The sequence below is a fragment of the Sparus aurata genome, chromosome 1 (assembly GCF_900880675.1).
Source record: "Sparus aurata chromosome 1, fSpaAur1.1, whole genome shotgun sequence".
Lineage (NCBI taxonomy): Eukaryota > Metazoa > Chordata > Actinopteri > Spariformes > Sparidae > Sparus > Sparus aurata.
This window is the reverse complement of record NC_044187.1, coordinates 4,572,880-4,585,298: the sequence shown is the minus strand read 5'-3', so window position 1 is coordinate 4,585,298 and position 12,419 is coordinate 4,572,880. Positions and strand designations below refer to the sequence as shown.

Here is a 12,419-nt window from a genome sequence, read left to right as displayed (position 1 = left end):
GCTCCAAGTATGGACCGCTAACTGCATGGCTAATTCAGCTAACTCAGCTCACTGCAGCTGAAGTTAGCAGTTAGGCTACTCTAGTGATACGCTAGCCCCTGTTAATTTTGAGTCTGTTTGAGTTTGTTTTCATTTATGTGTGCAGCTTTTCTAATTTCTCTGTCTCTAAAATTGACATGTTAATTGTAGAATATTCAAAGTGGATGGATGCAGTGAGATCTGGAAAATGTTGCAGTCTGACTGTTTTGTTTCAGTGTTTTTGATTGTTGGGTGGTTTGTGGTGTCCACATGTGGCAGCAGTCACCACCTGACCTGGGCAGCATGGAGGCAGAGAGATGTCTGGGCAGAACACCTCACATTTTCAGGGTGGGGTTTTAAAAGAGCTGCATCAAGCTGGAGACAATTCAATACAGAGGAAACAGGAAGTGTTCTGGGGTTCTCTTCAAAATAGAGCTAAGAGGTGTGTCTTAGGGACAAAGCATGGCAGTGACAATGTAGATGATAGTACAGAATATATCATAGTGTGATTGTGTGAATTTAGGAGTAATACAAGAGAGTTTTATTAAGGAATATATATATATATATCTCCTTTTCTAATGCTTTTCTGGAACTTACTGGTTGGAGAGGATCGTGCAAAGTTCAGTCTAAGTTTGTCTGATGATCAATGATGCAAGTATTTTATCTGTCATGCAGCAGCATGTTTTGTACGACGCTGACCTTAATATTTATGGTTCTGTCTTGTGTTGCCTGCTCTATAGGCCCATTAATGTATTGTTGACCTGAATACTACGCTGAGCTTTGTTTCCAATCCTGCCCAGTGGCCACTCACAGTACTGCAGAGAATAAGTTGCAGGCTTTTAAACTGTGTGTGGGACTGTCCTTCCATGTGTGGGAGTGTCCTCACAGAGTGGTTCGGGCCACTTGTGGGTCGTTGATTGAACCGGCCTTCATGTGGGTTACTGAGTCTAGGTGAGCCCAGGTTTGAATGGTTGTTAAGCTGTTGGGGAGGGAACTCAATACTTCATTGTAGGTGGGTGATAAGTAATGTCGTAGGCAACCTCCTCTGTTCAGATACGGTCGTTCCAGTTTGACATAGATGGATTCTATTACTCCTCTATCAAACAATGGCTGTGTCTGAAATCACCACTCGTTCCCTCCTCCCCAGTCACTACATAGGGAGTCCAACATGGTGGACTATATAGGCAGCTCATCGGCAGAAGCAAAAACACACTTTCGGACACTACTCAGAATCAGAATCAGTATTCCTTTATTCTCCCACGAATGGGGAAATGTGTTTGCCACAGCATCCAAACAACCAAATATTACAAAAAGACAATAACAATAGTAAAAGATAAACAATTTAATTAAAAGGGTAGGAACAGAAATTAATTACATCACTACTGTCGCGCAGTTGAAACATGAAACCGCAGAGATCAGCTCCCTCTCCACAACCTCTGTGTGTTTGTCCGCAGCGCAATGCATGATGGTAAATATTGCTTCGTTAGTGACCATCGGTCGTACACTACTTTACGCGATGCATTGGGGGATACGTTGAGTCCACTATATAGGGTATTGTATTGGACTGAAGGGACATAATTCACCATAATCTGGTTAGTTTCCCTCTCAGTGACAACTGACTGTTGGGCAAGGCATCAGTGAATAACCATGGCAACGGACAGTTGTGAGTGAGTAACCATGGCAACAGAGTTGGGAGGGGATGGGAGAGTTAGCGTTTTTTTCCCGCTGTTGGAGGTTCTTTTTGTGTTTTGCGAATAAACGACTGATAAAGCAGTCAAAGAGAGAAGTTGTTCGCTTCCGACATTCGGACAGCACTGCAAAATGGCTACTTCTCTGGACAGGATGTTTATATTGTTGTCCTCTAAGGAATGATGTTTCTCCTTCAGATGTTAGTGAGACAGCAGAGTTCATTCAATAATATACAATCAGATAATATCAAACTTGCAACTAAACTAAGCAGAGAACATTAGAAAACCATATGTCCTGAATACTTTGACCAAATCTTGAGTTGTTAAGTGGAACAGTGAAACAGGCGTTTTATTTTGAAAGCTGTAACCGGAAGTCTTCCCCGTCCCTCTGCCCAGCACTGCCGGTGTCGTCGCAGCGGATCAGGAGACTTCGGCTCCGCTCGGAGAAACAGCACCGGACTGTATGGTGGAGAACCGTTTTGCATTTTTTACCTTTTTCTGGGGACCGGCTGTATGATTAAGCTACAATCTTCAATGAGTAAGCATATTCCAGTAAGTAACGTGTTTTCTGTGGCTGCCATTTTGTGTCCGTTGTCATTTCCTTTGGGCTTGTGTTGTAAAAAAAAAAAAAAAATCAGGACGTTATCGCTCCCAGCTGGCCTTCACGTTTCTTCAGTGAAAATCACGGCCTTGTTGGTCACGAAGCCGGTTTATTTCCTCCGTGTCTCTGACGGTTAACAGTAAATCTCACCTAACAGTCGCACACAAAAACACTGCGTGTGATTTAAAAGCGTAATTTAAGCTTTTTCGTGCTGATGTTCGTCGTGGTGGTGGTGGAGAGGAAGCGGCGGTTACGGATGCACAGCTCCTGCCGAGTTACTCGAAGTTTCTAACGGTTAAAACGACGCGTTCTAATGCGGTAAAACAAGTGGGGGGAAATAAAATGGATGACGTTTTATCTTCATGGTTACCGCGACACAGACTCGTATCAGTGCGGTGCTTTGTGTTAGCGGAGCGTCGTGTCGGTCACCTGAACGCTCCCCGGGCTGAAGATGGTCCACCTCGGCTCCTGACGAGAGCTCGCAGGCCTCTAACGGTGGATGATGGCGCCCAGTGTGTCCTCACACACAAAGGACACTTCACAGCTCTGTAACATCCTCTGCTCTCACAACAACACCTCCACGCTCCTCACCTCGTCCTGTCTCCTCACATCACCTCCATCTTAGACATTTAATCGCTCCATTTTGTTCATTTCTCCACATTTTCTACCAAGTGCTTGTGTGGGGTTTTTTTGTTTTTTGTTTTTGTCCAGCCGGAAAATACCGGATTAACAAAGCATACTTGAACAGCTTGGGGGTTTTTTTGTGTTTAGAGCATAATCTGCTGAGAAACCTTTTTGCAGTGAGTGATGCCTTCAGGTATTAACACCCTTCTTTAGAGAGTAAAGGGCAGAAACATTGGGGAAAAAGCATTTGTGAGTCAGATTGGTGGTGGTGATGACAACAGTGTGTTTAAAGCCCAGCTGAAGGCCTCATGGTGAGCTCTGATATGACCTACATGTCAGAAATGACACATCCTTCCTATTGCACACCAGCAGCCATTAGGTAAGACATGACATGCTGCTGCGGTGTGGCTTTATATAACAGATAGTTTTTTTTTTAACATTAGTGCCCTTTATTTATTTGAAGCACACAGTTTTCTCCTTAAACCACATTTCTGTCTGTAACTGTTCAATATGGGAGTCAAACCCACAACCTGCCACTGATTGGATCCTTTCATGACACGTCAGTCTTAGTAAACGAGTTCAGAGAGGCTAAATTTACTGTCATGTATTATCTACTCAAGATCTTCATGGTTGTGAGAGTTTTGGTTCTTTTTTGATGGAAGAAAACGCGTTTAAATAAGAAATTAAACGCCAGAGTTTGGTTTACACTTGTGCCACCATGTCATTTGCATGTGCCTTCATCACTTCAAGTGTTATTGTGAAATAGAAGTACATACAGGAGTTTAAATGTTTTGGTTTGTGCCATTTGTTGGTAAAAGAAATAGATATAAATGAAAATATATAATCAGAGTTCATTATTCCGAGCGTTTGTTTCATGCCAGGCTGGATTCGTCTCATAACTTGTCTCATGCTTGAGTTGACGTCTGATCAGTGTTTGTTCTGTGTGCCTGTTTAATTGATCTATCAGTTTATCTTTGAGTTTGAAGAGTTGTTCAGTTTCTTTTTCCCGGAGGAGGAGTTTGAGTATCAGAGTCAGTATCAGTGTTGTTATTCACATGACTCGAATGATGCAACTGTGACACAATACAGAAATGTCAACAGATCGATTTATTCATGCGAGAGACTTTAATTCTCAAAACATTAACATGACGAGTAGGGCTCTGACTAAATGATTGTTTGAGGTTATTGATCAATGTGTACTTTTTCCCCCTCAGTTAATTAAAAGTAATGACAAACATCCATCACAAGTTATGAGAGTTTAGACCTCAGGTTTAAAAGACGTAAACAGCCAAAGTATGTTTGTGATTGGCAACAGACACAGCTAATGAAAGTGTTAATTAGCCGACTAACAAGATGATCAACAGGCTGGATTTAGGTTGTTAAATCACCACATTCGGCCCACAGGCCACACATTAAATACGGCATGTTAATGCAATTTTTAACACTAAACTGTGAAAAATTGACTCGTTCAAGGTTCTCGAATGCAAATCATTTCAGTTTATCTCACTCACCTTTAACAGTCAAATTAATATCTGTCTTTTCGGATAAAATTAGACATTTGAAAATGTCATCATGGACTTGGGGAACTTGTGAAAAGCATTTTCTTGTTAATTTCCTGACATAACACTCATTAGTTGGAGCTCTCACTTGAACATTCAGATCATTCTGGTAGTCAATTAACTAATAAATCAGCACAATAACTTTTTATTACACCCACCACTATCGGTATGTTCTCAAAATGAGTTCTTGTTCTTGTGTAACATTTAAAGAATTCAGTCTTTTATCCACGGAAACAGGACGCAGGCAGAGTACAGCACCAGTGGATGTTATGTCATGTTTCAGTGCCAGAACAGAGTGTATCCTTAGTGCGTTTAACACTCTGAGTCTCAACAGAAGCTCTCTGTGTGGTCTCTCTTTTAAGATCTGTTTTTCAAAGCATCTTCTTCTCCCTCCCTGTCCCCCTCTGTGTCCTGCAGCAGTTCTGTGGTGTTCTGGGTCACACATTTATGGAGTTTCTGAAGGGCAGTGGGGACTACTGCCAGGCTCAGCACGCTGCCTATGCAGACGAGTGAACAGCCAAACTCGCCATCGATCCGAAGCACTTGAGCCACAGGAGGGACCCCGGCAAGTTGGCAGGACCGGGACGCCTCCCAGAACCAGCGACAACTCGGCCTGGATGGGGTAACTCCACCCGCTGCACACTGCCCTCGTCGGCTTCCGCCTGGCCTGAATCAAGGTGGAACCAGCCTTGTTTTTTTTTCCTTCCTTTTCTTTAGTTTTTCCCCGAAGGAGAGGGTTTTTGAGTTGTTTCTCTGATTGTCCGCCCTTTTTCGGCCGCTAACTCCCAAAATTTGCCCACTCGCCTGTCGCAGCCTTCTTTTTCGTTTAGCCTTGCCAACCTCGAAGGAAGACCAGCGGATTTCTGTTCCTAGAAGCTTGTTGGTTGTTTTTTGTTTGACATTCCCTCCGAGTTTAACTACGTGTTTACATTAGTGTTTTTACTCTGTGGAAGACTTTTGGGTTTTGTTATTTTTTTACGTTGTCACAATGGCTCGTATGAACAGACCGGCCCCTGTGGAGATCACCTACAAGAACATGAGATTCCTCATTACCCACAATCCCACTAACGCCACCCTGAACAAGTTCATCGAGGTGAGCTTCAGTCTCATTTGTTTAAAATTTCAGATTGATTCAGTCAGATTCAAGTTTATGAATGAAAACGTATTACGTTTTTAGAACTGTGTGGTTACATTCAGGCAACGTGAGGACAAAGATAATGTGAGAAGAATTATTTTTAAAATGAGAATCATAATGAAAGATAATAAACCATTGGAGGTGTTCTTATTGAATGTTTCCGCACTGCCTGTGTACTTTCTTTTTGTTGAGATATCTTCCTATATCTGTCTTTTTAAAAAAATAATTCCCGTGACACATTTTTACAGGAGCTAAAGAAATATGGAGTGACCACCGTTGTGAGAGTTTGCGAGGCCACCTATGATGCCACTCTGGTGGTGAAGGAAGGAATACAAGTTCTGGTGAGTTCAGGCCTACAAAACCTTCATGACCACCGATGCATCGAACCAAACTCAATGCAGATTTTTACCTTTTAATAATACGTTGTTACCCTCGGCCCGCCCCGTAGTTGGGAAATCAGGAAGCGATGCAGCAGTAGCGTTGTGGACGGCAGCAGAAACAGAAATGGATAAAGAAAAGGGTCTTTTGAATGTCAAGTTCAGCTTTAACACCCGGCCAGATGGTTCTCTGGCAAGAACAAATTATTTGCATTTACTGTCGATGTGAACTGAGTTACCACCGGAGTACGTAGCGTCTCAAATACCACTTGCTGGCCGAACACACAGCTGACGCAAAGAATAACTGATGATCAAGTTACCTGAAAAATGCTCAACACACTTTCCAAAAGCTCAAGTTGGCACCTTCAGATTGCTTGTTTTTTTGCATGAACATTTAAACTGCAAGGATATCCAATTTACAACCATTTACAACAGATTGAGGCGGCTAATTTTACATTTTCACTTTATATAAATGACTAAGTGATCAGTGATCAATCAAGAAATTGTTGCAGAACCAATAAAATTAAATGAACAGAGTCAGTAACTTTTTATTGTTTTGTTTCAGACTCATTTAATGATGAAAGAACTTGAGGATTTGTGTCTTTGAAGTATTTTACATGAACTATCTCTGACTTCATTAAGTGGGTCACTTTAAAAAACCCTCTCTTGTAGCCGGTTTAAAGAATGAAGACACTGACACTGTAAGAAAAGCCTCTCACACTGTCCCTCCACCTACAACAACATTTTTGTTCCCCTGCAGCTGGTCACAGCCCTCACACTTTCTTTTGTTTTGGTTTCCAAGAAACTGAGCCAATGACATCATTTCCCTCTTTCTCCCTCTCCCTCTCCAGGATTGGCCGTTCGACGATGGAGCTCCACCCTCCAACCAGATCGTGGATGATTGGCTGAACCTGCTGAAACTGAAGTTCAGGGAGGAGCCCGGCTGCTGCGTGGCTGTCCACTGTGTGGCAGGGCTGGGGAGGTGAGCACTCACTGTCACGGGGATTAAAGTATTATGTTCTTAGTGTACGGGATAATATTTTACATGTTGGTGATGTGGCAGATAAAACTGTCACTGCCTCCTTCTCTGTGTAGATTATCTGATGCAGAAACACGTGAGATGAAATAAACATTCAGTAGTTGGTTGAGTAAAATAAATCAGCGTTTTTTATGATTGTTTACATCAGTCACTAATCAAAAATGTAAAATATTCTTTTTACAGCTTCTCAAATGTGAGAATTTGCTGCTTTTCTCTGTTTTATTTAATCATAAATTGAATATATTTGGTTTAAGGATTCACGACCCGATAAAGGCAGCAAGTTAAAGACACGAGGCTCGAGGAAACAGACAGGATTTATTAGAATAAATAAAATAATAATGTGCTTATAAAACCAGAGTTAGCTGCATTGTGAACGTATGAAAGGAGAATCTTACATCAGGGTTTGAACAAAGTCTAGAACATTTTGATTAATATTTAATTTTGGCCATTATTAATAAGATAATGTGGTTCATCAAGACAGTCGCTCATGTGAACCAGAAATGTTTAATTATTTGAAATGGAACTATCCTGCTCCACATCAGGTGGAACTCCTGCACCATTAATCTAATCCTAGAATGCCTGCACGTCCTTTATAGTGTATTTATAATATATATATATATGTAGTTTTAATGACGTAATGTTGAATGTGTTTGAAAAGTGGCTGAACTGTAGTATTAAGCTGTACGAACCCTGATACATAAAGTTCATTTCTGTCTCTTTTAGATGTCTTTATATAAAGTCACAGGTTTTCAATCAGAGTTTGGATCTTATGATTAACTAAATAAGACCTATGTCATCTGTTGTGGTTTGAAAAAACAAACACAAATCTGCAACTGCAACAGATTATTTTATCATTACTGTCTCATTAAATGTTTAGTTTTGTCCACAATCCTGTCAGAGGAGGAAATCAGCCAGATCTTCACTTTAAGAAGCTGGAGTCAGAAAAATGTGACTTTCTTCCTTTAAAAGATGCTGAAATTCATCAATTGATTAAAAAAGTACTTATTAATTACATCATTAACAACTAATCGATTGGTCATTGCAGTTTTAAAGAAATTGATTTTCTGGATTTTCCTTTATGTTGCTGTACATTATTCATGACATCACTCACATAATGTCCCACTCGTGCGTTTTCTAAGTTCAGGGTTCGTACGGGTGCTTGAAATCCTTGAAAGTGCTTGAATTTCAATGCTGTGTTTTCAAGGTCTGAAAAGTGCTTGGATTTTAGTTAAAGTGCTTGACATTATAACTCTGTCTTTCACAAAATTGGGATCAGGCTAGATCATTTCTGAAGTTTTTGCTATTATGAAATATAATTTTAGGTGTTTACAGCATGACACAATGTACATAATTGTGATAAAAAGTGAAGAAAAAAATCACAAGTATATATATTATTATATATTTAGATATGTATTTTACCCCAGTAATAAGGTGCTGGAAAATCTTAAAAATGACCCTTAAAAGTGCTTGAATTTGACCTTGAAAAATGTGTACGAACCCTGTAAGTTTAAACAACCAACCAAGCAGGTTGTTTTCAGCTCGTCTGCTTTAAACTGATTTTTAAATTAATTAGGCTCAGTCACAATTTGTATGTTGGAGAACTTCCTCTGATACCAGATGAAACCAGACAAAGATTAAAACAACAGTGTAAATCTGACACACTCTTTACTTTGTTTCTCCCGCAGAGCTCCTGTTCTGGTCGCGCTCGCCTTGATCGAATGTGGGATGAAATATGAAGATGCTGTCCAGTTCATTCGACAGTAAGTTCACACGGAAATGAAAACCTTTTTAACAGGGCTGCCAGTTTGTTCAGAGGAAGGTTTTGTTTGGTCAGGAAAGCTGATACAACCTCCTGCTGATGCGTATTATCACAGTGAAACAGCATCACACAGAAAAAGCCTGGAACTGGATTTTTCAGCACCAATTTTAAGAAATCTGTTATATTTGCAAATATTATGATTATTATACGTTTTTGTATTGCTGAGTTTTATTATGTAGGACATTAAAGAGAAGGGAACACTGTGCCTAAACCATCAGGTTATTAGGATGTCCGGTGATATTCTTTACAACATAAACATACAAAACAAGATCCCTTACATGTGTATTATATAAACATGTAGTTATATTCATTTATTGTTGTATAAGTGACTTGTTGGAGCTCTCTGGTGGACAAACTGTGTACTACACACTCCCTCAAACATTGATGTGCAGCAAGTTCTTCTGACTTCTCAGTGTATCTGTGATAAACCCCAATTCTCTCCTAACATTGGCCACTCATTTTGAAATCTGCCTACTATTCTGTGAGACATATTCATTGCAGAAACTGAATGTATGGGTGGTAGATGACAGCAGAGGGAGAGATGAGTCATGTCACTGTAAATAGCCGAGATAAGATGAGATAAGAGTGATTCAGTAGGAGTGAACAGATTTACTGTTTGTGATGCGTCACAGCTTGAAGTGTTTTTTCTGAAGGTCCCACACGTTGAAATGATTGATGATCTGATTCTGACAGGAAGTTATATATTTCAGCACATATTAGGGACATGATGTTGTTGTATTGAAGTCTATAAAACCCTGAATCAAACAATGTATGAAACATAAATAAAAACACAATGCAATCACTTATAAACATACTGTTTTTGTATGGTGTCCCATTGAGTACATCACATTCTGGTTTGTTTATGTTTCACACAGCGTCCTGAGTTTGTTTGAATCAACGTTAAAGTTCACCCACATTAACTATGATGCAGACGTGTAGCTGGTGTCTCTCTGTGGTCTCGGCCAGCAGGTGTTTGTCGAGCCGTCGAACTGAACTTGTTTCTTTTCCAGGAAGCGTCGAGGAGCGTTCAACAGCAAGCAGCTGTTCTACCTGGAGAAATATCGTCCAAAGATGCGCCTGCGCTTCAAAGATTCCAACGGCCATCGCAATAACTGCTGCATCCAGTAGAGCCAAAACCCTGAGCCACGCCAACCCCGACCCACAACAGAAGAGTCGAGTTCAGCTTGAGACCTGGCAGGCTTGTTTTCTTAGTCATTGTGTTGAAGTATTTTACTTTGGAAAAACCATACTCGGTAAATTCACCTGTCCCCTTCCCGCTGCAGGTTCAAAAGCAAGTGTCAAAAAAAGGAAAAAAAAAATTTGAGTGGTGTGAACCGGAATCACCGTGTTTTCTCTTCATGTGCCCGGCAAAAAAAAAAGAAAAAAGAAAAATTAGGAAGGGCAGCGCTGAGTCGTGTATCAATGTAAGATGTTGGATTAATTGTTTTCTGCAAAAACGCATCCCAAAGATTCAAATTGGCCAGTTTAACCTGAGAATGTGCTTAAAAAAAAGGAAAGAACAACAACAACAACAACAACAACAAAGAAATGTTTAATTTCGTGTGCGCAATTCTGCCCCCCGTTCAATCTTAGGGTTCCGTTTCCAGACTGACGAGAAAGAGGTTTGCCTTCCTTCAAATCAGATGGTTCCTCCGTAAATGCCTTACAATCGAAGTGAAACAAAGGCAATCGAGGCGGGAGTCGACTCTCGCCGGCATTTGGAAAAGGTGTTTCATTTTTCTACTCGGAACAAATAAAAAACACAAAAAAAAAAAAGAAATCGTTGCCTTTGTCTCGTGCAGGAAGTCTTACACTCACTTAAGCCCTTTCAATACCTATTTTTTAATATAAAAATGCTTAATTGTTGCAATATTTGTCAATTGAAAGTCTAGGAACTCGTACTTGTTTCTTTTCTCTATCAAACCTTCTGTTTACTAATTAACTGCCATGTCCAAAATGTGATTAATTTTTTTCTCCCATTTTTGTTTCTTTTCTTTTCTCTTTTTTTTTTCTTTTTCTTTTTTTTTTTTTTGCTTTAAACTGGACTTCCAACGTCTGCGATATTTTGTATGCCTTTTTATTTGATGTCTGTAACTTAAGACTTGGATACTTGATGATTTTATGTATTTGAAATGTGTACTATTATTATTATTATTATTATTATTATTATCATCATCATTAGGTTGGCTATTTATACTATCAATGGATGTGTGATTTAGTACCGTGAGCGACAAAGTTGTACCTGTTCACCAACTTGTGAGAGTACATTAAAATGATACACTGAAAAACATCAAACAGACTTCATGAGTGTTTATTTTTCATCGGTTATGAATCATCACTATCATGAAATGCTCTTAAAATCTCGTCTGAGGCTGAAGTTTGTTCTTGATTGTGGAAATATCTAAACGAAAAACATCTCAAAGATTTACGTATCAATTTTTTTGTATCTTTCAGCTGCGTCTTAAAATGTTCTAAATATTTAAGGTTGTAAAAAGAACAAATATCTGCTCAAGTAAAAGGTAAATATATTGTGATAAACTCAAGTATGTCACATATTTACATGTTTGTACTGATAGTTATAGATTAATCACTGGATCTGATATTCAACATTTTTTTCTGATCATCTGAATCCTTTTTTTGGCAAATTAAACTTTAAAATGTATACTTGGAATGAAATGCTTTAATAACAGTTTATTAAGCAGCTGTTTATTATAAAGTTGCATCTGATGTTTGTTGTTGAACGTTGAGTAAAAAATGATATTTACTAAAGCCACACAGTAACAGAACATCTGTTGCTCTTCTTTTGAAGGTGTTTGGCTCAATGAAACCTGGAGGATCAGTCAGTCTTCTTCTTCTTCTTGTTCTTCTTCTGCTTCTACTTCTTCTTCTGCTTCTTTTACTTCTTCCTCTGTTTCTTCTTCCTCTGTTTCTTCTTCTTCCTCTGTTTCTTCTTCTCCTTCTGTTTTCCTCAATCATCTGGATGTACCTTTTGTCATGTCAGGTTTGATTTTACTGCAGATACTTAAACGCTCGAGTTAATTCTAGTCATTTCTAGCAGGATTTTAAAAGGTCATGAGTTGTTTCTTACTTCAGCCTCTTGTGGTCAAAATGAGTATTACAAAAACAAAAACTGAGTTGTTAAATGTTGATGAAGGTTCTCAGTCATCATCGTAGGAAACTAACACGTCCAGTTGACTACGTTGATTTTGAGACGGCTTCAGATCAGATGAGGACTTTGAGGAGATTGTGCTGAAAACTGTCAGTCCAGAAGGAAAAACAACACAAGTGTGGAAGAGGTGGCCGCCATTTTGACTTGTTTCTCAAAGTGCACTTTTTATTTCTCACCCTTTTCCCCCCCTGATACTCTTCTGTAAAGCAAAAATAAGATTTTCACTTCCCCTCAGGGCTTCCGTAGAAAACTTACATTGCAGATCAAGCTGGTGTTTTCTGTTTCTGTTTATTTTTGAAGCGCCGTCGTGGTTTAACACTCACATGTGTTTAAATATACCAACTGCAGCAGTTCACTCCTTTAATACTGAACGGGCAAACGTAACACAGC

At 39.6% G+C, this 12,419-nt stretch overlaps 1 protein-coding gene across 4 annotated transcripts; it reads left to right on the top strand.

Moving 5' to 3' along the window:
• Positions 1 to 2,084: 2,084 nt before the first annotated feature.
• Positions 2,085 to 11,155, top strand: ptp4a1 (protein tyrosine phosphatase 4A1). 4 transcript variants are annotated; one of them, XM_030426747.1, is made up of 6 exons: positions 2,085 to 2,244; positions 4,911 to 5,583; positions 5,874 to 5,966; positions 6,854 to 6,984; positions 8,727 to 8,801; positions 9,871 to 11,155. In XM_030426747.1, the coding sequence occupies exons 2-6, from the start codon at positions 5,479 to 5,481 to the stop codon at positions 9,986 to 9,988; spliced, it is 522 nt and encodes a 173-aa protein (XP_030282607.1). In that variant the 5' UTR covers positions 2,085 to 2,244; positions 4,911 to 5,478; the 3' UTR covers positions 9,989 to 11,155. The 4 variants fall into 4 exon arrangements, with proteins under 4 accessions (XP_030282607.1, XP_030282592.1, XP_030282599.1 ...); XM_030426732.1 differs by having other exon boundaries at positions 4,908 to 5,583; XM_030426739.1 differs by having other exon boundaries at positions 2,085 to 2,258.
• Positions 11,156 to 12,419: the final 1,264 nt, after the last annotated feature.

Coding starts and splice junctions, on each gene's coding strand:
- ptp4a1 (XM_030426747.1), top strand. CDS start 5,479: ATGGCTCGTATGAACAGACCGGCCCCTGTGGAGATCACCTACAAGAAC. Junction 5,967..6,853: donor AGGAAGGAATACAAGTTCTG/GTGAGTTCAGGC, acceptor CTCCCTCTCCAG/GATTGGCCGTTCGACGATGG. Junction 8,802..9,870: donor GCTGTCCAGTTCATTCGACA/GTAAGTTCACAC, acceptor TTTCTTTTCCAG/GAAGCGTCGAGGAGCGTTCA.